The following is a 27094-nucleotide window of genomic DNA, read 5'->3' as shown; positions in this document are numbered from 1 at the left end:
ATGCACCCTAACAAGGTTCCCAGGGCCTTTGGAAGCGAAACAGCCCCACAGCATCACTGACCCACCCCCATACTTCACAGTGGGTATGAAGTGGTTTTCAGCATGCGCATGTTTCGTGGCACGCCAGACCCACTTAGAGTGTTTGTTGCCAAAAAGCTCAATCTTGGTCTCACACAAAAATACACACGGTCCCAGGCTTCAACTGTGACCGTGTGCTTTGGTCAGATAAGACCAAGATTGAGCTTTTGAGAAAGCCCGCAAACAGTTTGCTGAAGACATGTCAACAAAGCACATGGGTTATTGGAACCATGTCCTATGGTCTGATGAGACGGGCGGGCTTTCTTGTGTACCGTCTTCGGAAGAGGATTCCTCCTGGGGTGACAGCCATGCACACCAATTTGATGTAGAGTGCGGCGTATGGACTGATCACTAACAGCCTGACCCCCCCCCCACCTCTTCAATCTCTAAAGCAATGCTGACAGCACTCTTTTAACGAGTCACATGACATTTTAGAGGGAAAATGACAAGCAGTACTCAATTTGGACATTTAGGGATGTACGTTTTTTTTCAAAGGGGTGCACAAACTTTAAATATTAGAATTTGCCTCTCCTTTTTGTGTTTTTGATGAGTTTTCCAAAACTGTTGAGATAAAATGTTCAGATCAAAATACTAATTATATTTTCTGTAAAAAATTTTATCTAGCTTGTTGCTCACTTCATGAATATTCCATAGATGCGTCCTCTATGAGGAAGAGGTTTCGCCAAATGTTTCTAGTCATCACTTTAATCTCTTTCTGTTTATCTGTTGCCTGGCAACCGGATAATGAAGCAGCTAACAACACAGTAGCATAGTAGGCCAAGAGAGCTCAAATAAGAGCTACGCACAGTAGACGATGCCTAACAGAATTTTAAGATGAGCATTAGACCAGCATGAAACTGGTCAGAGGACTGCATGCGGCTCAGGTTGGACAGGTGTGAAATTTTGGATGCCGGTATTTTCGAGTGGTTTTCTCAATGCTTATGATGGGTCTGCTTATAAAAGCACACCAAACATTAGTATCTAAACCTTGGAAGAAACATTTCTGAGTTGAGACCTTATTTGTCAATCATGGAAGAAATTTTAACAAAAAAACCCTGATGAACTTGATAAACCTTTGGCAGACAGGCTCACATATGTGCTTTGACAATGACTGGTGACCAGTTCATTGTTTGTCTTGGACCGTGGTCCAGCTCGCTTCATGCGGATGACTCCTAATGTGTAAAAGCACCGAATGAAAGGCTGGTCTTACATAATGAACGTCTGCGACAAGGTCAAAGAGGATTGGTGAGGCAGCTGTGCCATGTTTACGTCTTTTCGTGCCGCTATGTCTCGACCCGATATGGTGTCGCGGCGCATCTCCCGCTTGCACCCGCACGTTTGTTTGTATGCTTTGGCCGCGGCGGGTTGGCGCCCGCCCGCAGCTCTCCGATGTTCAAACTGGGATGAAATATCCCAGCGGCGCCTTAAGCTGATTGCAACTGTGACAGGTTGAAGGGAAGTCCTTGAACCTTTGAGGGACAATGCGAGGGTTGGGAAAGGGCGCGCCAGTCAAAGTTTGAATAGGGTGCAAGGCATCAAATGGTTTCGAGTAGTATTTTAGGTCTTAAAATATGGGGAATGTGGCATCAAGTGTAAGTTGGGTTCCAAGGCATCAAAAGTGGGATGCAAGACCAGTCATCAAAACGTAGGGAAGCACGCAAGGCATCAAAAGGTTAGGGTATGGTGTGAGGCATCAAAAATGAGGGTATTACACATTATGAGGCAAGGTATCAAAAGGTTAGGGTTGGAGAGCAATTCAGCAAAATGGTAGGGTTTGGATGGTAGGCAAATGCAAAGGGTGTCCTTCATGCAGCTATCCTCTCTGATTGATGTCCAATCACGAGATGAAAGCTGGAAATAATAAGCGGCCGCTGTTGGTTTTTTCCCAGCTTGGCCAAGGTACTTGGCTCGGAACTTGGTTCTGCCAGCCAGCCTCTTTTGTACACACTGCCGCCTCAGTGCTCCTCTGCAAAGTGTCTGCTGCGTGGCCTCGCACGGAGTGAGGGAGCCCCGCTTGTAACCGGCAACTTTACTCAGTCGGTTGTTGCATAGCAACCAGCTGCTAGCTCCAAATGGGCTTGAGGAATAGGCCCAACCGGACCTTCCTTCTATTGAGTCAGTGGGCCTCTATGACAACCGCCGAGGGGAAGAAAAGAGGGCCAGCGGGATGCCGGGACGGCGGTTTTGTGGCGTGGACGGTTCTTCGTCACTCTCGTTACAAGTGCACATGAGCACAGAACGTGACAAAACAAACAGGCTATAGGCAATGGAGTTGGGTGGTCCAAGGAGTGCGGTAATAGTGACACTACTTTGCTGTGAAAGATCATCATGTGTCTTGAGGCGTATAATCCAATTTTACATCATTGGTCTGAAGGTTATATTTCTTTATTACAAATTATGTACTGTATCATTGTTGTTGGTTTAACCTACATATCTCTTTGTTGCCATTTATTCATGGAACTGATGCAAACACTTAACTAAAGTAAATGGCTTACGCAATCTGGTTCTTCAGTCAACCCTGACTTGATCAATACTGAGATGGGAAACATTGGGTTACCTGTTCCCAAAGTAAGGTCATCTTAATTGGTCAACTCTGAGTAGATTCACCTGGAGTTCCAGGTGTGCGCAACTATTATAAAAAGACAAACATCCCACAGTTGCTATTAAACATTTCAGATTCAATATCATGTTAATTACAGGCCTGGGATTAAAATCTAATTTTTATTTAGATCCAATCCAACAGGTGAAAAAAGGACTTGTAAGCAGCTAAAAAATATATATAAAATATCATTAAAGCAGTACGACATTTTTGGTTTCTAACTCACTCATATGGTGGTGCTGTTTTTTTTTTTTTTTTTTTTTTTTTTTTTTTTTTTATGCTTTAGGCTTATCAACAAAATAAATACGTATACAGTGGCTACGTTAAATAGTGATGTAACAAAATGATGTTGTACGTGACCTCGCTTATATCAACAACATTGAGAGCATCTGACATTTTAGAATGACTTACACATAATGGGAAATCCTTCATCTTTTGCCCATCTACATCAAATTACAATAAATAGAAGGTTTTATACTAATACTTTGTCCTAGCTCCCATCTAAAGTAAGATAACTTACGTAAAGTACATAGCAGTTCATTCAGCAACATTGTCCGTACGCAATAATACAGCTTTATTCTTGTACTAACAGTTCTTTAAATTCGCACTAATAGCATGACTGTGACTCTCGTAGTCCTACTTTTTTCTTTCTTTCTTTGGCCCTAATACACCGTCCTACGTTCAAACATACCGTATTGGTCCGAATATAAGACGGCCCTAATTATAAGACGACCCCCTCTTTTTCAAGACTCAAGTTTGCAAAAAGACTTTTTGAAGACCAAATTATTTTTTATACAGAAAATAATTACAGTACATCCGAAACAAATGATTATAACAATATATTTGAGAGAAAAAGCATGTTATTTTGCCTCATTCAAATCTTAATATCTGAACATTTAAATATGTAAACTAAAGTGCAATCACATTCGTAAATGAATGGCTTCTGGTTTTTGAAATGTACATAAACCAATCTATTGTGATAAAACAACAAAATTGCAAAAACTGCATTAACCATCAAAGTGAAGTCTAACTGTAACTGTAGTCTTCAAACAAATCTGAATAAGGAAAAACATTGCAATAAAATAATGCAAACTGGTTAAACTAGTAGCTGAGATCTTTCAGGACAGAATATCGCTTCAATGATATCTGGCGCAATCTAGCGTCGAGAATGGGGAGAGTTGCTGAGATCTATCATGACAGAACATCGCTTCAATGATATCTGGCGCCATCTAGCATCGTGAATGGGTATAATGTCTAGACCGCGAATATAAGACAACCCCCTCTTTTTCAGTGTTATTTCAATGCAAAAAACACCGTCTTATATTCCGGCCAATACGGTATATTCCTCATAAAATGACAGTATGCCTAAACTGGGTCGGAAGATCCTCTTGTAGTGTACAGAATTTTGAACGATTTGCACTTCGATGACAATGGTATAAGGAAGCAATGGAAAAACCAAACCCTGATTACCATGTGGGAGGAGCACAGGAGGAGCTCTTGATATTTCAAGAGAACCTGCCACCGAGTAGGGTAACTTCAGGGAAACCTGCTAGTGAGCAGGTTATGTTGACAGAGACTGTTACCATGGTGAACGAGTCGGTGTTTCAGTTACATCTCTAAATGGAATGTGAGTCGCACGGTTTTCTCATCTCGCACTCGCAGTCAACTTTGGCAGTTTTTTTCACATAACCCACTTAATGGAATACTCCCCTGGAATCTGATCTCAAGATGTCAACTATGAAGCCATTCCCCCTTAAACGAATGTTTCTTATGTTTTTACATTTATACTTTAAAATACAGTGCAATGTCCATCTACCCCTTCTTTTCCAAAATTGGTTAACCAGTTTAGTTTGTTGGGTTGGAGCTGATCCTATCTGATTTAAGGCGAAAGGCAGACTACACCCTTAACGGGGAAGGGGAGGCTTCTGGAACGCATTAATGGAATTTAAATTCTATTTAAATGAGGAAAATTTACTTAACATTTAAGTAAAAATTGACTCAAACATGGAAACTCCAAAGCCTAGGTATCACTTTCTGTATTTTTGTAACATTGTTGTTGTCAATGTGCCAAATTTCTCAAATGTAAAATAAGTTATAGCTGTGCTAATGAGCTGTTTTGTTGCATGGTGCGGCTGACATTGTGGCATGCACACAGACTATTGATTTCTTGCAGGCAGTTTAAGAGGGTTATGATTCCATGTTTGAGTGATCAGCTCAAAAGAGCACTTGAGTCAACCATGGAAGAAGCACATTTTTATTACTAGAAACAAGGAAAAATAAAGAATGTAAGTCACTTATGGTATAAATGCTGGACTCGCCAAACATTTGTTACAATGGTTGACTTAGATTTTTTGAAACGGACAGATGAGGTAAAAACATGCATGTAAAATAAAATACATGATTTTAAAACTAGAACAATATTTCAGTTCAATGTTAAAGTGTTCATCATTCATCTAATTAATACTAATGAACGCATTACTTACTGAGAAGAAAAGCTTTCCATGACATTGATCCCCACAAAAAATATACAAGTAATGATAGATTAAATAGCATTAAGCAGTGTAAGGTGACAAAAAAATATATGTCTTGTAAGTATGACACCCATAGAGAGGAGTATTGTTAACGAGCCTGTCAAATTTGAAATGATTTTAAAATAATAATAATAATAACAAGCCTGCCTTCGCCTTGTATGAATTTTTGGGCGTGTCTGCTGAAACAAACATTCAACTGTCAATCAAGGCTGCGCCTGCTCTCTTTAGCTCTGCAGTGTCCGCACCCCCCATTCTTTCAGAGGAATGCTAACAAGCTGAGGAAGAGAGTCTGTGGTGGCCAGGTAGCTTAAAAGCAGCTGCTGCCTCCCTCAAAACTCAGCTCGCTCATGACAGAATTGTACCAGACCATTATGCACTCAGTGTCAGCTACTGCCATGCAGCTCTTGCTGGGGAAAACAAATGTATAACACAGACACACAGAAATCATCTGTACATCTCAGCACCTCAGTAGGCTGCAGTAATATTAGTCATTCTTAGCTGTGAATAAATAATATATGCCTGTGACTATTGTGATATGAACTGGCTACGTGTGCTCAAATATCCGTTACTTACAGTGTTATTACACAGTAACACAGATGCTATTACTCGTCTATTGCAGTTTTTTTTTTTTTAGTATTTACCTAAACTGACTTCATTAAATGTATGTGGTCATTTTAGTTTAGCAAAGGGTGTTTATCTTTATTTTATATTTGTTTTTACAGAAATCCTCAAATGGGAATTGCAATAAATATCTTGAGACTCCTTTTCGAGGAAATTGCTTAATTTCTGTCAGACTGCTGCATGTTGTGAATTGAGCTGTGGACTTAACCCGCCTCTCACATGATGGATGGATGGATGGATGGATGGATGGATGGATGGATGGATGGATGGATGGATGGATGGATGGATGGATGGATGGATGGATGGATGGATGGATGGATGGATGGATGGATGGATGGATGGATGGATGGATGGATGGATGGATGGATGGATGGATGGATGGATGGATGGATGGATGGATGGATGGATGGGTTGGATGGTTGAGTGGGTTGGGTGGTTGAGTGGGTTGGGTGGGTGGGTGGGTGGGTGGGTGGTTGAGTGGGTTGGGTGGGTGGGTGGGTGGTTGAGTGGGTTGGGTGGGTGGGTGGTCGGGCGGGCGGGCAGACAGACGGACGGACGGACGGACGGGTGGATCGATGGATGGATGGATTTTAACTCTTTTTTTTTTACCTGTAATCATTGACTCTGGAAAGTGAAAGATAGACTACCATATGGGATACTTTATTAATAATTAACAAGCGCATTGAGAAGGAGCTCTTTTACAATGCATGCATGCAACTGGTCCCAATGCACATGTTGTTTTCACAATATAGTGTGAGTCTGAACCCACCCACCCTGGCTACTGGACCAAAGTTCAGCTTTTATGTAAGCGCATTCATTGCATAATACTGCAACGTCTGAGCAGCTCACGAATAATTCATTGCCACCAAGTTGATGGAGGACTTGATGAAGCTGCTCTTATGGCAACTTGGAGCACCTGTGCACTTCTTGCTCATGAATGTCACACTGATCACTTGTGGGGTCATTTCATCCATACATTTTCAATACTACAGTTTGTCTGGAATATTTTTCCACGTCATTGGATAAAATGTGACTTTTTTTTTTTTCTTAGATTAGGTGATTTGGAGTGGTGTGCAATAATATGAAACAAATTTCACTGTGTGCATGATGGAATTGGATGGACCTTGAAAAAACATTATGTTATCATTGATTCCATCATATTTTTATCACGCCCAGACACATTATCTGGACTGTCAATCAGTTGCCCTAGGACCATCGTCTGAGATGGACGTTACTCCCAGGACATGGACAAAGATTGTGACGCATGAACGCACTGACCATCCTTACAGACAGCGACGGCCAAGTGACAGCCAATATAGACGTGTGGTATCATGACCCCATAGTCATGGAGGACTGTTCTAAATTAATGGATTCTATGTCAAATCGCATGTATGAGCTCCTAAAAAAATAAAGGCGGACATACAATGTACTAAATGTGCAAATATCATGTCATGTTTCAATGGGAAATTAAGAAAATGGTAAATAATGATGAAATTGGTCATCCTATTTCAATTAGTTTGCACAAGGGTTAAAATATTAGGGGAAAAAGAATCAACTTTAAAGTGTAGTTGGAGGCCATAACCAGACTGTAGTTCTGTTTTTATTTATTTTATGATTTCGATAAATTATATTATCAAATTAAAATTGTATTCATTTATAAAACTAATAATAAATTAAAAGTTAAATGTGTTTAAATGCGACGTATGCAGATGCCTTGATGAGGTTATTATTAATTACCCCAAAAAAGTAATTGAGCTCAGGATGGAACATCGTTTTGGAAGTGGACCAGAAAGAAGTTAGTCAGGATTGCGGTGCAAACAAGCTTTATCGCAGTTTGTCAAAATCAGCAGAGCCCAAATCAATATACCAGGGGAGGCCAAGTCCAGTCCTCAAAAGCCTCAATCCAGCTTGTCTTCCATGTATTCCTCCTCTAAACCACCTGAATCAAATAATCAGGATCATTATCAGACTTCTGCAGAGCTTGATGATGACCTGATCATTTCATTCAAGTGTGTTGGATGGGAAACAAGCTGGATTGACGCTCTCTAGGATCAGACTTGTCCACCCTTGTAATCTACAGTGAGTACTGGATGTGCCACGCACCCCTACATCATAATGAAATGTCCAATTAAAGTGTGCAGTGAGAAGACAGTGAGTGTGGGGCTCACCTGCCACTGAGATGATAAAGGAAGCATCCATGGGATCAATGCCCAGGGTTCTGGCTCGAGCAGACAGGTGGAAATAGGGGATGAAGTAGGCCAGCTGGCTGAATACCAAAGACCACGTATAGATGCAAAAGAATGGGTCCTTGAGTAAGGAAAAATCGAGTACTTTGGTTTTATGGACATTTTCCTCGCTCGGCGTGCTGACTTGCACAGAGGCGGGTCCGACCGGGGTGGACCCATTCGAGATGCCATTGAGCTCCTGAGAGCCATCAGCGGCGGGCTTACACGGACCCATGTCATGGTGGGCTTCGTGGTTTTTGCGAACCATTTTCAGTTCAAGGTTCTCCAATTGCTCCTTGGTTTCCTGAGTGCACTGCAACTCCTCAAGAGGAGAAGACAGAAGGGAGTCTGATTTCGAGATGCCATTGGATAAATGTGAGGAGCCGTTCAGGCAGTTTTTGGAGTTTTCCTTCTCCAAGGAGCTCTTGAGGGACACGGCTGGACTCTTCTGGCTGGGAGAAGCACAGCGGGACGTTGGGGGTTTGACTTGAATGGGCCGAAGGAGCATCCCCGTGGCCACCAGGTTCAGCATCAGACCGCCCAGGATCAGCAATGCACCTGCCAGAGACACACAGAGGAGTCAATGTTACCAATTCTCTTATAACTCTCTTATAATATCCACATGTCATATATTTGATGCAGAGATTCAAATGACCAATGAAACCTTAAAATATGAGTAAACCTTGGTCAAGTTTGGTCATGTAACAAACTGTTCTAATTAATGTACCGTATTTTTCGGACTATAAGTCGCCCCTGAGTAAAAGTCGCACCAGCCATAAAATGCCCAACGAAGAGGAAAAAAACATATAAGTCGCACCGGAGTTTAAGTTGCATTTTTAGGGGAAATTTACTTGATAAAATCCAACACATAGAATAGATATGTGATCTTGAAAGGCAATTTAAAATATAAATACAATAGAGAACAACATGCTGAATAAATTAACAGTATGATAATATTACATGATGCATGAACAACGAAATACGAACGTGGCCGATATGCTAACGTAACATAGCTATTAAGAGTTATTCAGATAACTATAGCATAAAGAACAAGCTAACAAGTTTCCCTAACTCTCAGTGTCACTCCAAAACATCTAAATAACATGTGAAATGATATAACAATGTCCTAATAATTTCACACATAAGTCGCTCCTGAGTATAAGTCGCACCCCCAGCCAAATTATGAGAAAAACTGCGATTTATAGTCCGAAAAATACGGGTATGTATAGAGAGAGTGTGTCAAATATCAATATTATGGATTTCTTTTGTGATAGTTGTTTGGATGTATACATTTTTTTTTTTTTTTATCCGCTCTTCATACCATGTGTAACAATTTCTCATACAATCGCTTTTTCGAAATGTTATTGGTATCACTGGCAAAATATCATAATGCTATTTGGTCATCACTATCTTATTTTTGGGACTATAAATCACACCGTATTATAAGGCGCACCACCAATTAATGAGTTTATGTTCATAAATAAGGCACATCTGATTAAACGACACACTAGTGCATCAATAAACTAAATTTGCCATTTGTTCTTTGTCTTTTAACATTGTAATTATTGTTTATTCATTAATGTAATGTTTGATAAATGTGTGACTTAAGCAGTTGACTGAAGCCGTATATGATAGTCATGCTCCAACAAAATAAGTTTCAGGTCGGTAAACACAAACAGAATTCATACATAAGGCCAACTGGATTATAAGGCACACTGTCAATTTGGGGGGAAAAAATTAAGGATTTTAAGTACTTCTTATTGTCTGAGAATTACTGTAATTATAATTGCAAATCTCGGTATAAACTAAGTGTGTTACCAAAAAATTCGCAACGTATTTCAATATTTTCTGCTCCCATTGATAAATAACCGTTAAATCTAACTACAATGGATACAATTGTGTGACACATCACTGAATGAGTAGCAAAATAACCGCGCATTCTTTCGACCTACCTTGCCAAGCGTACTGGTCCAGCAGCAGCTGCGTGAAGGGAGCCAGGGCAAACGTTAGTCCCATCCCGGAGCGTCCAATGGAATACGCTGTCGCTAACTTTTTCCGGAAGTAGAGCGCCGTGACCACAGAGAAGGATTGGTACAGTAGAGCAAAACCCATTCCTGCACAGAGGAAAAAAAGACTGGAATTTTTATTCTTCTATTTTTGTCATAAAATTATTTGTACCCTTAAAAAGAAGCAAAGTTTGAAGCCCTAAAGCATTTACAGGTATACGTGGCAGTTATGTTTACTTGGCGGAAGGATTCCTGCTCACCTACAATGACTCCCATGCTGATGTAGAGGAACACCACGCTGTTGGCAAAAATACTGATGAGGAAGCCACTGCTGACCAGTACGGCCCCCGTAATGGATGTCACTCTGGTTCCTACCTTGGCACAGGCTACTGAGGCGATGGGCGCTAATGGGCGACAGTAGAGGAAGAATGTGTGAAGTATTTTACTAAGGGAATTCTCCTGAAACAGGTAAATAACTTATTTGCTCCCAAACACGTATAAATACTTTCTATTTTTATTTGTTTCAGTGTCCCAAAGACGTATTTATACGTGTTTTACGTTTTAGTTTTTTTCACAAGAGACATCTCTAGGTTCTGATTCAACTTAGCTCCAAAACACAATGCTGAAAATCCATTTTAAAGCAATAAAACTGGCCACTGGAGGGCAGTAGCCCATTTGGTAAGACCCGCAACCTGATTCAACGGAACGAACGGCCAGGCCCCACGGTTGAGGCGCCAGCAGAAGACGACCGAATGGACGTCCAGGATGGCAGGCGGCGGACGACCGAGCAGAACAACCGGGAGGATGCCCGGGATGCAAGGCGCTGGACGACCGAGCAGAACGACCGGGACCACCAGTGCAGCAGACGATGCCGTTAAGTCCGTGCTGCTCGCCGAGCAGAGCCCGCGCCGCCATACTCGGTCGCTCGCATCCCCCGCACCCTCCAGTGTCCCACGACTCAGCTGGAAACGCGCACGGTCAAACCAGTTCACCCCCAGGAACACAAGTTCCCCCGGCAAACTCCGAGAAAGACTAAAAAAAAATCTTTATGAGACAGGCTGCGATGAGGGAAAAGTTTACCCCAGCCCCCGGCTGTCGCGGCCACAACAGCGTCATCTCTCAGTTAGTTATGTGTAAATAAATTGTTGCTTTGCTATCAAAAGCTCTATTTGTCTTGTTGTTAAGGTTATTTTGTAAAAGGGAAACATTATTCAGATGTTTGGGATGTAACTAAAGCAAAAAATAGCTGTGTGAAAGTCAAAGTTATGTTTGAAATGTATGCATTTACAAATAGCTCAATTTCTCTGTTTTTTCATCAGAAATTGGAAAATTGCTCAAACTAAGCTATTGTCGAATGCTGATTTCTAAAGAATGGAAAAAGACATTAACTAACGTTTTTTCCTGCTGAAGGAAGAGAGTCTAATCTTTCTTTTGGTGGGTTCCATGCTTATATACAGGGGTGCACATAAGTGGTCCGCATGCGCGCATGTTACTGGACGTAGACAAACTCGCTGGCCCTCAACGGCTTCCATACGCTTTTGCGTACCGATGGCTGACCACTGTATTTGCGGCGGACACGAGAAAATCACTTCTCAAAATGACAAAGAGGCAGGCCACAGTGAGTAATTATTTCCGTGTTCCCCCGTCAAAAGACAGACAGACGACAGAGACATCACTGGAGCTACCGGAAAAAAGGACTTTTGCTGAAAAGTGGCTGCAGGAGGTACCATGGCTAGAAGCAAATGATGCTTGCACGGAAATGTGGAGCAACATTTGCCATGAGAATCCCAATGTCGTTAATAAGAGCAGCGCATTTTATGTAGGGTCAAAGACTTTTAGCCATCCAAACTTTGAAAAGCACGAAAAAACAGAAAAAAACAGAGCATGTGGCAATTAAGCAAACTATCGATGTCAGACAGGACCCCACTCGCCTTATGGACAAGTGGTGGAAAAAAGTTATTGAAGAACAGCGCCATGCACTGACAAACATGTTTTTGCTCGCATTTCACAAAGCTAAACATGCACGTTCAATGAGCTCTTATGAGGAGGACATCCCACTTTTACTAAGGCTTGGAGTTAATGTGGGAGCCGCATAATGCCCTTTATTTTGCATTAGCAGTGCTTTTATGTTTATTTCTTTACATTTCACTTCAAAGTAATGGCAATTTTGTTGTGCCAGTTGATGTTAATCAAGCGTTAATTGTTTATATAATTAATTAAAGGTAATTGGCTCTAAGTAAAGCTTGTCATAATTTTATCGCATCAGGCGGGTCGGCTCTCAAGCTCAACGAGGACCAAGTCACATCTCTAGGTCCTCCTCTGAGAACCTGGGCAAAAAAAATATGTGCACCCCTGCTTATATAGCAATAGAACAGAATTTTCTGTTGGCCTTGCAAAATCAGTCAAAACGGCCGGGAGTGAAGGGGGTTGCACCGGTGAAAATGGCTGGGAGTGAATGAGTTAAACACAGGATAGCTGTTCAATACTTTTGAGGATTTTTTAACTATATTTAAATGAATCAGCTTTATATTTCTAATCATTCACATTGGCTGTTTAGTCATACAGTGTGGTCGGATATTTATGCCTATTCACGCCAGAATAGTTTTGTTCTGCAACAGTGAAGTTTCACATACTCCCTCGATTGGATTAAATGTACACTCTTTGGAAATGAAGTTGGACTGAACTAGTTTTTAAAGGAGGCAGAAGAGAAGGAAAGAGCTCACAGGAAAAAAGAAAAGGAAAAGACAGAAGCAATAAAGAATGTATTACCAAACGCTTTAAGAAAGGGATGCGACAAGTAGTATATAGGAAAGGTAAGGACAAGACATGGTGGTGCTCTCAAACCTCCAGAGAGACGCAAACTGGACATGATTGAACCGATCCAGCTGATGCTTTCTGCCGAGCCTCCAAACTCATCTTGGAATGCCAAGAAGAAGATACCAAAGGTTTTCAATGTTCCCATCACTAGGACATTAACCTAAAATCAAACAAACAAAAATGAGAGAATGATTACATGAAGGATTCACTCCATCAACACTAGTTGTCTCTGCCTTCCACGCTATACTGTACATTGATTTGTGATCAGACATTAAGTATATCCCCAATTTACCAGGAAACAATGGAGCACCACCAGCCAGCCCCATCCTCCATCTGGCGGCTCTTCATACTGGATCTCTTTGTCCTTGTCCTTCTTGGTGGAGATATCATCCTTTCTGAAGAGCTTCATTGCTGCCCTGCCGCCGAGGGAACAAAATAAATGGACAGTGAGTCTGTGACAGCACACTCTTAATTTATCCATAGAGATATCTTTCTTAATACATTACATGGTTTATGTTTGAAGATAATTGCTGAAAACATGCAAAGACTGAGAACAATGTAGTAGTCAATCATGAAGCCTGAGTGTCTTGAGTCGTACCAGTGGTCATCCCGCACAATTGTAAGTTCCTTAGAGTGCGACTCTGGGGAAAATTATACCTTCCATTTTTCTAGTGCAAACTTAGTGTCTGTAATGACCTAAAACATACTAGCAATGATTATTGCCAATCTGTTCAGTATTTTTGACAAAATTTGACATGTAAAGTCCGCCTACCTCACTGATCTACAACACGCTTGCGGATCAGATTCACAAATCACGAGTGATTCAGTTATTAATTTTCGAAGTACTACTACTTTTTCAATTGCTATAAACCCCTTCGGCTCATATTCCTCTGCAGCCTGTATATGAACAAATGTAGTTTTCTTGTCACATTTGACGGCTTGTATTGTAGTCAGATGCACCTCATAGTGCAAAAATTACAATTTTTTTTTTCTTCAATCATCCCAATTGACGCGGGAAACATGCAAAAGAGTAATACTGTACACAGACATGAATAATCGGGGTAGAAGATGCCCACTTCACAGCGCAGATCTGTGACCTCCACGGGCCAATTGTATCTGCCCGTGGAGATCTGATTGCACTTCCTGACTTCTTGGACTCCAACAAATCAGTTCTTTATTCATCATGTCACGAACTAGCAGTGTACCGTTCCCTGGGCTAAAATTCCTCTCTGCCAAGCGCAAGTCTAGATTCTGAGCTGGACAGAGAAAAAAAGTCGAAAGAGTTAATCCTTCCCCACACCATAACTGAGTGTTTGATGGTTGGTCCATGCCACCAGGGTCGCCACAAGACATAAGCGAATAACGCCCTATGTGTTGAGCCCCCATGTGGTTAAAGGGCACCACTACAAGTCAGAATCTCTCTGGATGTTGGGTTTTATTCGGCAGAGTGCATCCTGGGATTCCTGGGCAGAGAAATAATGAGTTTATATTTTTTAAGCAATTTATTAAAGTTATACTCATGTAAAATACCATATTTGTCAGAGTGCAAATATTTGCACACTTCTAATGATGGAATCCCACTCAGGTATGTACTACAAATATTGAGAAAAGCAGTTGCAACGCAACAATGAATACTTTTTATCAGTCTCCCTTAAATGTTCCTATGAAAGTAATTGACTCCTGTCAGGAATATTTGTAAACTTTGTTATTAGTTATTTGCACAGTTGCTCAGAACAGTGTTTCCGCTACATTTATTTATGAGCAGTGGGCCGCCGCTCCGTCAGATGTACTTTTTCTTTTATATAATATCTGTTAACTTTCTGCCTATCTGCTCACATTTTTAAACACTGCAGATGTTTGCCTGACGAGTTACTACTGCTAAATAGCTATGGCAGAATGTTGTAGGTCTCTTCTTCTGTTCAAATGTTTGCTTTTCCCTAGACTGTGTACAGTATTTAACGCCCCCTATAGTCTGAGAAAATATTGGCTAACTGCAGTAGCAAGTGGAAGGTCGCATCGAGTAGTATGAATGTTGTAAAACGTGCTAAAACTCTGCACGTCTTATTTATGTGCAGTTAAAGTTAAAAGGACGCTCAGAAATATTGATAACCTTCTAATATGTTACCTAATTTATTGGTTAATTTAAGTTCATTTGGCCTGGTGCAAACTTGATCGCATTAGCAACGTTCATATGTCCATGCTATGTAACCACTGACAACATTTTTCAGATGAGCTTATTGAAATATTTCAGTCAGATGAGAAGATTTTTACTGATACACGGATCAACCACACAGATAATGGTGAGTGTTGTTCAACCTTTTTTTCCCCTTTATTTTAAAGGGACCCTTGGACTTAAAGACTTGTAAGCTCTAATAAGCCTCAATTGTTCTCTTTTACGAAAATATGTTTTTAGAGACACATAAAATATTTTCTAAAAAGTATTTAAATTTATATCTGCCTCCACTGCTGAAAAAAAAATCCTAGAGGAAAAACCGGAAGACAAGTTTTTTTAAAGTTTTACTAACACTGTTTAAAAAAAAAAAAAAAAAAAAAAAATTAAGGATTGTTCTTTGGAACTTATTGGGATAATATCGGGATGGGTTGGAGGCACCGATCTGACTGTTTAACTTAGCGCACCCGAAGGGTTTGCGGCAGCCCTGCATGGCACCAAGGCCAAGATGGACTTATTGAGCCTGCGAGAGCAAAAACAGATTCCACCTGCCACACTTGACGAATAGAACAGTACCTGAATTGAATGTTTGCATTTTGAGCTATCAGGTCAGGAAACACAAAACCTAGGATCTTCATTCCCAGACTAAAAGTAAGTGTCGAATTACTTTGGTGGATGATGATGATGATGATGTCGATGAACATGTGCATCCATGCGTGAGATACAAGTTCCAAAATAGCACAAAGCAGCTTGAGATGGACACGTGGTTAAAATCTGTGACATTCTCCTGAGTCATCGTTCCTAAAGTCCACATAATGCAACTTTTGCTGCTGAGCAGAGTTAAGAAGGAGGCATAAAAGTCCAAAGTTGCAAATCAATAATACCTGCTTTGGGACATCTCACACCACCGATAAAGCGTCCGCCGCTGCCGTTAGAAGTCTGCAGCTCAGCAGCTAATGATCCCAGCAACTTGTCAATGGGTAAGCAATGCATAAACATACTGCTGTCGTCTACGAGTCAGGCATTCACTCCAAATCCAAAGATCATGACACCTACACATTATGAACGGTGGGCCAGACGACAAAAATGAACAACTAGGCCTATGCAACAGACAATCTGGCGTCACCGTATTGACTGCCCCAATAAAAGACTTCCAGTCACACGTGGAATAGATGTGTTTGCTGGCTTTTTTGCCTTGTTTTGCTACTTGCTGAGTCCCACCCATTATCTTGTAGGCCTGCCTTGCTTACTCCCCACATCTGCCTTTCATCAGCCCTGCCCTGTCGTTCTGCAGTCCCTTTTAGACATATTGCGCAACAATGCTGTTAAAAAAAGTGGGGGGGGGGGGGGCTTAATTGTGCATCTTTTATATGACAGACATAACACGCTGTTGCCTCAGTGAAGGATTTTCAAGTCTTTCTCTAACACTTGCGTGAGGTGTAACACAATAGTGCTGGAATCTACAGTGAGCAAGGGCGGAAACATCCCGATGACCTTGGGATTGCATCTTTTCAATGTGAATAGACATGTAACAAGAGTATTCCTGCATACTGTAATATGAAACAAGATTTCAACTCGAAATTCCGGCTCCTCAAGTCTACTCTCCTGGCCCCTTCACTGCTAAATAAAACATACGAACATACAAAGAAGGAGTTTATCATTTTAACCCATGTTGTTTTCGTCAACGATGACTATAGCGAAAATATTTCGTCGACGAACAAATTTTTCATGACGATGACAAAACGAGAACGAGCTAAAAATGTTTCTCGGTAGACTTAAACATAACGACACGAATGCCAGTTTTCGAAAGAAACAAAAATGCGCCATAGTTTAGAACATGTGTGACATTTATGTGTAGTGAACCTGCATCAAAGAGGTGTCTGGTTGTGTCACTCATGTGACGTGCTGCGCCCCCGCAACTCACCCACTAACTTGTTTTGAGACAGACACACACATTTGGATTTTTCTTCTTATCTTTGCAAGAGAGAATATGCAAGGTTGCTTTAGCCTGAGTGATCATCACACACTCAATATAACTTGTAGCGTTAGCATAGCATTTAAATTTGCCTTAGCATGAGGCTATTACTAACCGCCAGTGTCCTCATAAACTCTCTGACAGCTTTTTTACATACAATTTGTGGCGTGCAGGTGGGTATACATAATTAAAAATAATGTATCGTATTTTTCGGACTATTAGTCACACCCGAGTATAAGTCACACCAGCCCAAAAATGCGCAATGGAGAGGAAAAAAAAAAAAAAACATAAGTCGCACCAGAGTATACAGTAAGTCGCATTTTGGGGGGGAAATTTACTTGATAAAATCCAACACATAGAACAGATATGTCATCTTGAAAGGCAATTTAAAATAAAAATACATTAGAGAACAACATGATGAATAAGTGTACAGTATGACAATGTTACATGATGCATGAACAACGAAATGAGAACGTGGCCGATATGTTAACGTAAAATAGCGATTAAGAGAAAGATTCAGATAACTATAGCGTAAAGAACATGCTAACAAGTTTACCAAACCATCAGTGTCACTCCAAAACACCAAAATAACATGTGAAATGATTTAATAATGTGTTAATAATTTCACACATAAATCGCTCCAGAGTATAATTCGCACCGCCAGCCAAACTATGAAAAAAACTGCAACTTATAGTCCGAAAAATAAGGTAGTTGTTTTGAGAGCAGAGGATGCAGAGGACAGGGTAAGATGGAGACAACTGATTCTCGCTGGCGATCACTGAAGGGGAAAAGCCGAAAGGAAAAGAAGAAGATTTAAGATGTGGACATGGCGGACATGGAGAGTGTTAAACTAGTAAATAACAAAACTACTTGACGTTTATTGTTAAAAAAACAACTAAAACATTAAACAAAGGCAAAAATACGCTACTGTTTTCTTGCTGAGTGTGTATTATCATGTCATAGATTTGTAGATGCCACAATATGTGCTCATCTGTCCATATTCCTTCGAAATAGTTGGAAACCTTTTTTTATTTATTTATTTTGGGAGTGAAACTTTTCATTTTTACTGACGAAAATATTGAGTAAACGTCGACTTAGACTAATCGAAATTAGTCTGAGTTTTCGTTAACAAAAACTAGACGAAAACAAACACATTTCGAAATGACTAAAGTAGGACTAAGACTATTAAGTATTATCGTCCAAAAGACTAAGATTAATACGAAAATTAAAATGTCTGCCAAAAACAACACTGATTTTAACAAACAATTTTGTCATATTGCCAGTATGATCTGACGATATGAGGTGGGTAAAATTCTCACTGGCCCTGGCTCTCATTTCATTTGTAAGAAACCACAGCGGCGGGAAAAAAAACAGCCAATCAGAGACAGAAATCATGACTGACTAGGTGTTATTCATTTGCCATGAACTCACAGGCAAAGTCATGGTGGGCTTTTTGTGGTTATGTGCATGTTATACCATAAATAACTGCCAGATTACATGTTGTTAAGTGATAGTAACTTTAGGTATATTTTTTATCGTAAAAATAAACGAGGGCCCACTGTAAATGGTTATTTAAGTGAAAGGCTCCAAGTAACAATATGGAAACATATTAGTAAAAAAAAAAAAACATATAGATTAAGAACTGTTTGATTTGTTTAAAAAAAAACTGGATGATTGATTAAATAAAATGTATAATAAATAAAATATATACAAAAATGTGTTTTTTATCTTTAAAGAAAATAATTTCACATTGGTCTAGCTAAAATATCAAATGCGGCACTTGAGCATGAGCATATTTACCCAACTCTGATGTCGGACTCTGGAATGAATGATTCCCAATGGAATTGATCTCAATGAGGACGTTTTGTTTCAAAAGTCAAGCAAGTTGAAGTCAAAGAATGTGTTTGTTGGAACTTTGAGGCGACACTATCTCGGTGAGAGTTAGTGGCCTGAATCAATAAGTGACTTGTATAAGAAAGCGAGACGCCTTTAGGCAGAGAGCGCAGAGCGGATTATAAGGAGAATGAATTGGACCAGTGTACCGCTGGGGAAATATTTGCCTCCCATGTGCTTTTCATAAGTTGTCCGCCGCGCATGCCTTAGTGCATGATTGGGAATGTGCCGAGGGTCTGCGGGTTCGAGCGATGGGGGTGGACCGTCGGCACCTCGCGGCGAGGGTTTAGCAGCCTCGTGTTTGTGCACGCTTCCAACACGTCTTCTCCGATAGTTTACACACGTGCTTCCATTGGCTACACCTACAGTATTCAATTTATCCAACTTCACTCTAAGACACTTGGCCCAGCCAAGAATATTCTGCATCAGAATGATTTCACGGTTTAGACAGTCTATTGGCCTCAAATATTGTTCAAAAATATGCAACATACCTTATGTTAGTAATGTGATGTCTAAGTCTAGATGTTACATTTAACGCTGGTGGTTTAAATTATATGGTTGTGTTAGTGTCTGAGAACTTTTCAAGACCGAGTACAGACAGCATAACAGCATCCCTAATTTTAACCTTGTGATGACCACATGTTGACTTTAATGGTAAATGAATAAAGCACACCATACACTCAGTTCACGATAGACCAGATAGTGCAGTTGTATCGAATGGGAAGGCAAGACAGTGATTTGGTGTTCGAGGGTGCTATTAAAAAACTCAGCGTCGGCGGTTTGGACTAACTCAACCCAAACCACGGCTCACATTACAGGGTGAGGGTCCCTTAAGTGTGTTCTAGCATATGATTTCACAATCCTCCAAAAGCAGGCCATACCATTTCTCCGCCTCGACGTCAGCCGAGCGTCTCGCCTGCCTGAAATGTTAGCCCAGGCCTCCTGCCATAAAATGACCAGACTGTGTCAGGATGAACCTTAGTCAGCTGTTTTTCAAATGCTTCTCATATGGTCTGCAGCCACACTTTGCCATGAGGTCGCGACCCGCTTTTTGCACAAGCCAAGCATGCGTCCCATCTTTTTAAACATATACAGAGAAGTAGAGCACATGAAGTGCATTTCAGAGCCCATACTTACAATCTTCCTGTTGAGTCTGTTTCTTCTAATTCATTGCATTAAGTAGATGTTAAGATGTTATAAATATAAATTGGTAAATGTTGACTCTGTAATTAGCTACTTTCAGCTTCTGGCAAAAAATGCAAAATGCATGTAATGTAATTTTTTGACTACGAGGCGCACCTGACAATAAGCCGCACCCAACAAATTTGACACAAAAACGGCATTTGTTCATAATTGTTCGGCATTTGATAAGCCGCACTGGACTATAAACTGCAGCTGTCCACACTGTATTATGGAATATTTACACCAAAACATATTAACCGGTAACACTTTATTTGACAGCGACATCGTAAGACTGTCATAAGACCAAATAAACCACCATGAAGATTTGAACCAATTGGCTGCAAAGCTTCATTTGGCCATCAATGCTCCACCAACACTGTTGTCGTCCAACATGCCTCCTAGCATGCATTGCAGCATTGGAGATAAGATAAATAAGAATCAAAATTCATGTACTTTTCTAATTATTTCTTCAGTTACTGTCCCAGTTGTTTCATTAATTGCTAGTTATGGTATTTGGTAACACTTATCTGACAGTGGCGCTATAAGACTATTATAATTATGACATGACATTGCCAATGTGACATAATTTTTCCAGGTGACACTTAATGACACCTGTCATAAGCATTCATTAATGCCCATGATTGAGTCATGTCATAATTATGGCGGTCTTATGGCAGTCTTATGACGCCGCTGTCAAATAAAGTGTTAACTATTAACCAAAATAAATCAACAAATAAGCCGCACTGGACTATAAGCCACACGATTAAAAATGAAGGAAAACAGTAGCGGCTGATAGTCCGAAAATTACAGTAGTAATATGACTTAAAATATTGTCCAGTGTCCTAATTTTAGGGACACATGAAAAATGTGCAGAATGATCACAAATATACAGTAGAATATATGTGATTGAATGCCTTGTTTTATTATATAACTTGACAGTACAACCACGTTACAAATGAACATATTTTCACGTAACGACTTATAACACACTGTTGTTGCACAGAGCGTGGGACATACCAAAATCATTTACGTACTTTCTCATTAAACATTTAAAGGCAATGTACTGCTACTTGTGCATATGTTTCTTTTAATGGTTTCTTTATGCTACTATTTCTCATAGTGCTGATGGATTCAGATGAGGACACCAGATAACGCCCCGCCTATGTTCTTATTATTTTTACTGGCTGTAGATATTGTTTGGATGTGGAGGCACTAGCTCTGCTCTGCTTGAGAGTGGCTGGGGTGGTGCCCAACCTTTCCTGTGGTTCCCACAAAGCAGTTGCATTCAACACATGGCTCGTACGCATATAAGAATATAATATAATATAACCAAAGATTAGGCATCACTGGACACAGACTGAGATATACTGTAACTGTTGTTGCCATTGTCTAATGTGAGGTGTTTTAATACAGGCTTCGCTACTGCACATCATTTGCACTGCTTACACTCTCACCCTGCTCTGTCATATCCAATCTGTCCTGTCTTCCCATTCCCTGTCTTATCATTTATTATGTGTGTTTCCTTTGCAAATGAAGTCGTAATGAGGTTTTAACGGTACTTATAGTTAGGTAGCATTTAAAACATATATGTATTCCTGTTTTGTATCACCATTCTTGTTGTTTCTTTTTGTTTCTTTACCTTTAAACCCTGCTCTGTCAAGCTGAACATAACAAGGGATGTGGTACAGTGTTGTTGTAGTTTATTTATTTATTTACATGCTTGCGATAAAATGAAAATTGTGTCATTTTATAAGTTGCACCGTGACTGAAACAGACCTTTTCGTTACTTGGTTGATCTTCCGCATGCACACTATCATGTGCCTAGCGTAAGCAAGCAACACATGCAGTGGGGCAAATAAGTATTTAGTCAACCACTAATTGTGCATGTTCTCCCACTTGAAAGTATTAGAGAGGCCTGTAATTGTCAACATGGGTAAACCTTAACCATGAGAGACAGAATGTGGAAAAAAAAAACAGAAAATCAGATTGTTAATTGTGTCATTTTATAAGTTGCACCGTGACTGAAACAGACCTTTTCGTTACTTGGTTGATCTTCCGCATGCACACTATCATGTGCCTAGCGTAAGCAAGCAACACATGCAGTGGGGCAAATAAGTATTTAGTCAACCACTAATTGTGCATGTTCTCCCACTTGAAAGTATTAGAGAGGCCTGTAATTGTCAACATGGGTAAACCTTAACCATGAGAGACAGAATGTGGAAAAAAAAAACAGAAAATCAGATTGTTTGATTTTTAAAGAATTTATTTGCAAATCATGGTGGAAAATAAGTATTTGGTCAATACCAAAAGTTCATCTCAATACTTTGTTATGTACCCTTTGTTGGCAATAACGGAGGCCAAACATTTTCTGTAACTCTTCACAAGCTTTTCACACACTGTTGCTGGTATCTCCTCTAGAGCAGTGATGTTTTGGGGCTGTCGTTGGGCAACACGGACTTTCAACTCCCTCCACAGATTTTCTATGGGGTTGAGATCTGGAGACTGGCTAGGCCACTTCAGGACCTTGAAATGCTTCTTACAAAGCCACTCCTTTGTTGCACAGGCTGTGTGTTTGGGATCATTGTCATGCTGAAAGACCCACCCATGTTTCATGTTCAATGCCCTTGCTGAGGGAAGGAGATTTTCACTCAAAATCTCTCGATACATGGTCACATTCATTCGTTCTTCTACACAGATCAGTCGTCCTGGTCCCTTTGCAGAAAAACAGCCCCAAAGAATGATGTTTCCACCCCCATGCTTCACAGTGGGTATGGTGTTGTTCGGATGCAATTTAGTATTCTTTCTCCTCCAAACACGAGAACCTGTGTTTTTACCAAAAAGTTCTATTTTGGTTTCATCTGACCATAACACATTCTCTCAGTCCTCTTCTGGATCATCCAAATGCTCTCTAGCAAACCGCAGACGGGCCTGGACGTGAACTTTATTCAGCAGGGGGACACATCTGGCAGTGCAGGATTTGAGTCCCTAGCGGCGCATTGTGTTACTGATAGTAGCCTTTGTTACTGTGGTCCCAGCTCTCTGTAGGTCATTCACTAGGTCCCCCCGTGTGGTTCTGGGATTTTTGCTCACCGTTCTTGTTATCATTTTGACGCCACGGATTGAGGTCTTGCATGGAGCCCCAGATCAAGGGAGATTATCAGTGGTCTTGTATGTCTTCCATTCTCTAATAATTGCTCCCACAGTTGATTTCTTTACACCAAGTGTTTTACCTATTGTAGATTCAGTCTTCCCAGCCTGGTGCAGGTCTACAATTTTATCTCTGGTGTCCTTCGACAGCTCTTTGGTCTTGGTCATAGTGGAGTTTGGAGTGTGACTGACTGAAATTGTGGACAGGTGTCTTTTATACCGAGAATGAGTTAAAACAGGTGCCATTAATACAGGTAACGAGTGGAGCCTTGTTAGACCTCGTTAGACCTCGTTAGAAGAAGTTAGACCTCTTTGACAGCCAGAAATCTTGCTTTTTTGTAGGTGACCAAATACTTATTTTCCACTCTCATTTGGAAATAAATTCTTCAAAAATCAAACAACGTAGTTTTCTGTTTTTTTCCCACATTCTGTCTCTCATGGTTGAGGTTTACCCATGTTGACAATTACAGGCCTCTCTAATATTTTCAAGTAGGAGAACTTGAACAATTGGTGGTTGACTAAATACTTATTTGCCTCACTGTATACACTTTCTTGTGCTGGCATAAGCTAACAAGTACATCGATTTTGTTTTAACATCTGTCAGAAGACTATTTTGAATGCAAAAAATAAATTGAAACAATTTCCACGGATTATCGTCAAATAAGAAGGGAGCCACCAATCGAAACCATGGTACAAAATCTAAAATATTTTTCATTTCAGATGACAAAAACTGGCCGTCGCACTCTCATTTTCAAGGACAATCCTCCATGCAATCCTCAAATTTATGACCGTGCTCTATCCACATTTGGTGGTGCGTACAAAAAACCTTTGCAATTTGACTTTTAAGATTCTTCTTTCTGTCTCGTATACCTGATTTTGATTGGGGCTGAATAAGGTTAATTCCCAAGTAGGAGTCTTTACTCTACACAGTAATTTTATGTGTGAGAAATAAAGAGCACCATTGTTATAACAATTGATTTTAGGAGTAAATAACGGCGCAGCTAATGCGCGATAAACGATGTTTGTTAGCATTATCTTTGTTTCTGACACTTCATCTAAAATCTATCAAGGATATAATGAGCGGGAAACATTATTGCTGCTCCTGACTAACCATCTTAACAGGATAGCAAACTTTAGGGCACGTGCTTCATGTTGTCATCGAGCTGATTGGTCCCTAATCAAATGATAAATAATCCCTGCCCCTTTCTGAAAAATTTTTGTCTGGCTCACACTGATCAACTAATATAGCAAGATCAGTGGGACAACAACAGGCAGTAGAAACAAAACCTCGTACCACTGTTGTTCTTTTAGAATGAGTGTAACAAGAAAAAACTGAAAAAAGTATCCTTTGATATCAGTTGAAGTAAGGTCAAGTGAGGCATTTCATATGATTTTTTTTCTTTGATTACGCTTCAAACTGTACCACATTCTCAATATTCCAATTCCAGCCCAATTTGGCTCTTGCATCTGCTGAGCAATGCATCCCTTGACAGCAACATGCCAAGCATGCTTAAAGCTCTATGCACAGCAGCTGCCCTATATGCAAAAGATCGTAGTGGGTTCTACTGGTTCAAACATGGATGAGGTCGCTCTCCTATTGCAGGGTTCGAAGTTAACCTATATTCTATTAGTTGCCCGTGGCACACTTCAGCATTCCCTCTTTGCAAATCATATCAAGTACACCCAAATGTTTGCTTATCAGAGGTGAATTTGAAATTTACCACGTACCTACTTTCACCACTAAATAGATCTAATGAATCGCTTGAAGTGGCTGAAAGGTGTTTGAAAGTAGTATAATGGACTTGTAAAACAAAATATGAAGATAAGTACCAAAGTTTTTCAAATTTCCCCATCTAATCAAAAAAATCACCTACAGACTCTTTTGGGGGTTTTGTTCTACGTGCATTTGAGGGAAAAAAACTCATAACAATGCAGCTTTTCTTAACGGTTACATTACATATAGGATAACTTGCAAACTGAAACAAAAATAGGTATAGACCCTACTCACATGACGTCACAAGCACGCCTCCGCGCCATATTGTCCGTCTACTCGTCGTGTTGACGCATTACCGCTACGTAAATTCTTCCTATTATGGCGTGTTTTTCTGCTCGTTAACATTAATAATCAAAATGGTGAAGGCGTGTGTGGCGGTTGGTTGCAATAACAGAGAAGATAGATGGAGAGACTTGAAGTTCTACTGTATTCCGAGAGACCCAGAGAGGACAGCGAGATGGACTGCTGCAATTCGACGAGAACACTGGGCTCCAAACGATTACCACAGATTATGTAGTAGTCATTTTATATCTGGTAAGATGCGTTTAATATATATTTAGAGGGGTTGGGGCTGACAACCACAATTAAGATCATTGCGAGGCTAATCGCCGACAACATACAGTTTCAAATTCAAGATGCTCGTTTCTTACACCATCATTAGATTTTGAATAATATTTAGCTGGTCCCAGGTGAAAGAAGCTGGCCTCTACTACGGATCATCAGTTAAACAGGTGTGTCCAAACCTTTTGCAAAGGGGGCCAGATTTGGTTTGGTAAAAATGCGGGGGGCTACCTTGGCTGATTTACATAGAACAATATATTTAAACACATTTTAGCAAGCCCTTCTGTGTGTCACATTTGCTTTATTATTATTTTTTATTCATAATTTCAACAGTCTCGTCTTTGTGGCGTTCTCTTTCGACACTCGGGCTCTTGTGAAATACTGCTGCTGTGAAATTAAACTAGTTTCAAGTTGCTATAATTTCTCGCTGCGTATCTTCCCTGTAATGTTGTCGTACATGTCAGCGTGTCTTGTTCGGTAATATCATTATCGCGTCACATCGAACTCCTTGAAAACAGCGACTGTCTCTGCAAATGAGGCAGACACAGTTGTTGCGTGTTTTATTGAAGAAATAGTCCAATATCCACCTATCCTTGAAGCGTCGGCCATCGCAGTCAACCTTTTTTTTTTTTAATTGATCGTCGCCATTTTAGAAAATTGGAAGTAAAGGGTCACACGGGGTAATGTTGCTTAGAGTGCTGCTCTTAAAGTTTTTCAAACTTTCGTGAGAATAGGCTGATTTTGTGTGGACAAGATAGTTGTAGATATCAGGGTAGCAGATGTCAGGCAGAGAGGGCGAAGACAGCGGGTCGAAAAATATCGATTTAGGCATCAAATATGGATCTGGCGAATGGATTGACTGAAGCTTTTCCACATAACGCCTTTTATGCAACACATCTAATGAGTTTACGGCATCTGAAAGCACCGGGGCTTCCAAAGAATTGCACTATAAATTGCACGACAAATTGAAACCATTGAGAATACGGATAAACAAAGACGGACAATATGGCGGCCGGATACAGCCACACGTCATTCTGTGACGTTGGTGAGTAGGGTCTATATGGTAATATGACTGACTGCAAACTTTGCAGTAGCTCATGCTGAAAATGGCATTCTGATTACAGTGTACAGTGCCTTGCAAAAGTATTCGGCCCCCTTGAACCTTGCAACCTTTCGCCACATTTCAGGCTTCAAACATAAAGATATAAAATTTTAATTTTTTGTCAAGAATCAACAACAAGTGGGACACAATCGTGAAGTGGAACAAAATTTATTGGATAATTTAAACTTTTTTAACAAATAAAAAACTGAAAAGTGGGGCGTGCAATATTTTTCGGCCCCCTTGCGTTAATACTTTGTAGCGCCACCTTTTGCTCCACTTACAGCTGCAAGTCGCTTGGGGTATGTTTCTATCAGTTTTGCACATCGAGAGACTGACATTCTTGCCCATTCTTCCTTGCAAAACAGCTCGAGCTCAGTGAGGTTGGATGGAGAGGGTTTGTGAACAGCAGTCTT

The 27094-nt window shown here is 40.4% G+C and overlaps 1 protein-coding gene across 3 annotated transcripts in view; it reads right to left on the bottom strand.

Annotated features, from left to right (window-relative positions):
* Positions 1-27094, bottom strand: part of slc16a4 (solute carrier family 16 member 4) — a 52309-nt gene that overhangs the window by 14970 nt on the left and 10245 nt on the right. For 2 of the 3 annotated variants that reach the window (XM_057824309.1, XM_057824300.1), the window contains exons 4-8: positions 13170-13293; positions 12905-13037; positions 10321-10464; positions 10007-10168; positions 7998-8612 (exon numbers count right to left, since the gene is read on the bottom strand). In XM_057824309.1, coding sequence (XP_057680292.1) covers positions 7998-8612; positions 10007-10168; positions 10321-10464; positions 12905-13037; positions 13170-13293 — 1178 coding nt within the window. Of the gene's footprint in view, positions 1-7997; positions 8613-10006; positions 10169-10320; positions 10465-12904; positions 13038-13169; positions 13294-15931; positions 16271-27094 lie in introns of those variants that run through there. The other variant, XM_057824318.1, reaches the window with a different exon arrangement.

Source organism: Corythoichthys intestinalis, chromosome 2, assembly GCF_030265065.1.
Source record: "Corythoichthys intestinalis isolate RoL2023-P3 chromosome 2, ASM3026506v1, whole genome shotgun sequence".
NCBI classification, from domain to species: domain Eukaryota; kingdom Metazoa; phylum Chordata; class Actinopteri; order Syngnathiformes; family Syngnathidae; genus Corythoichthys; species Corythoichthys intestinalis.
This window is presented reverse-complemented; position numbering and strand designations above follow the sequence as displayed.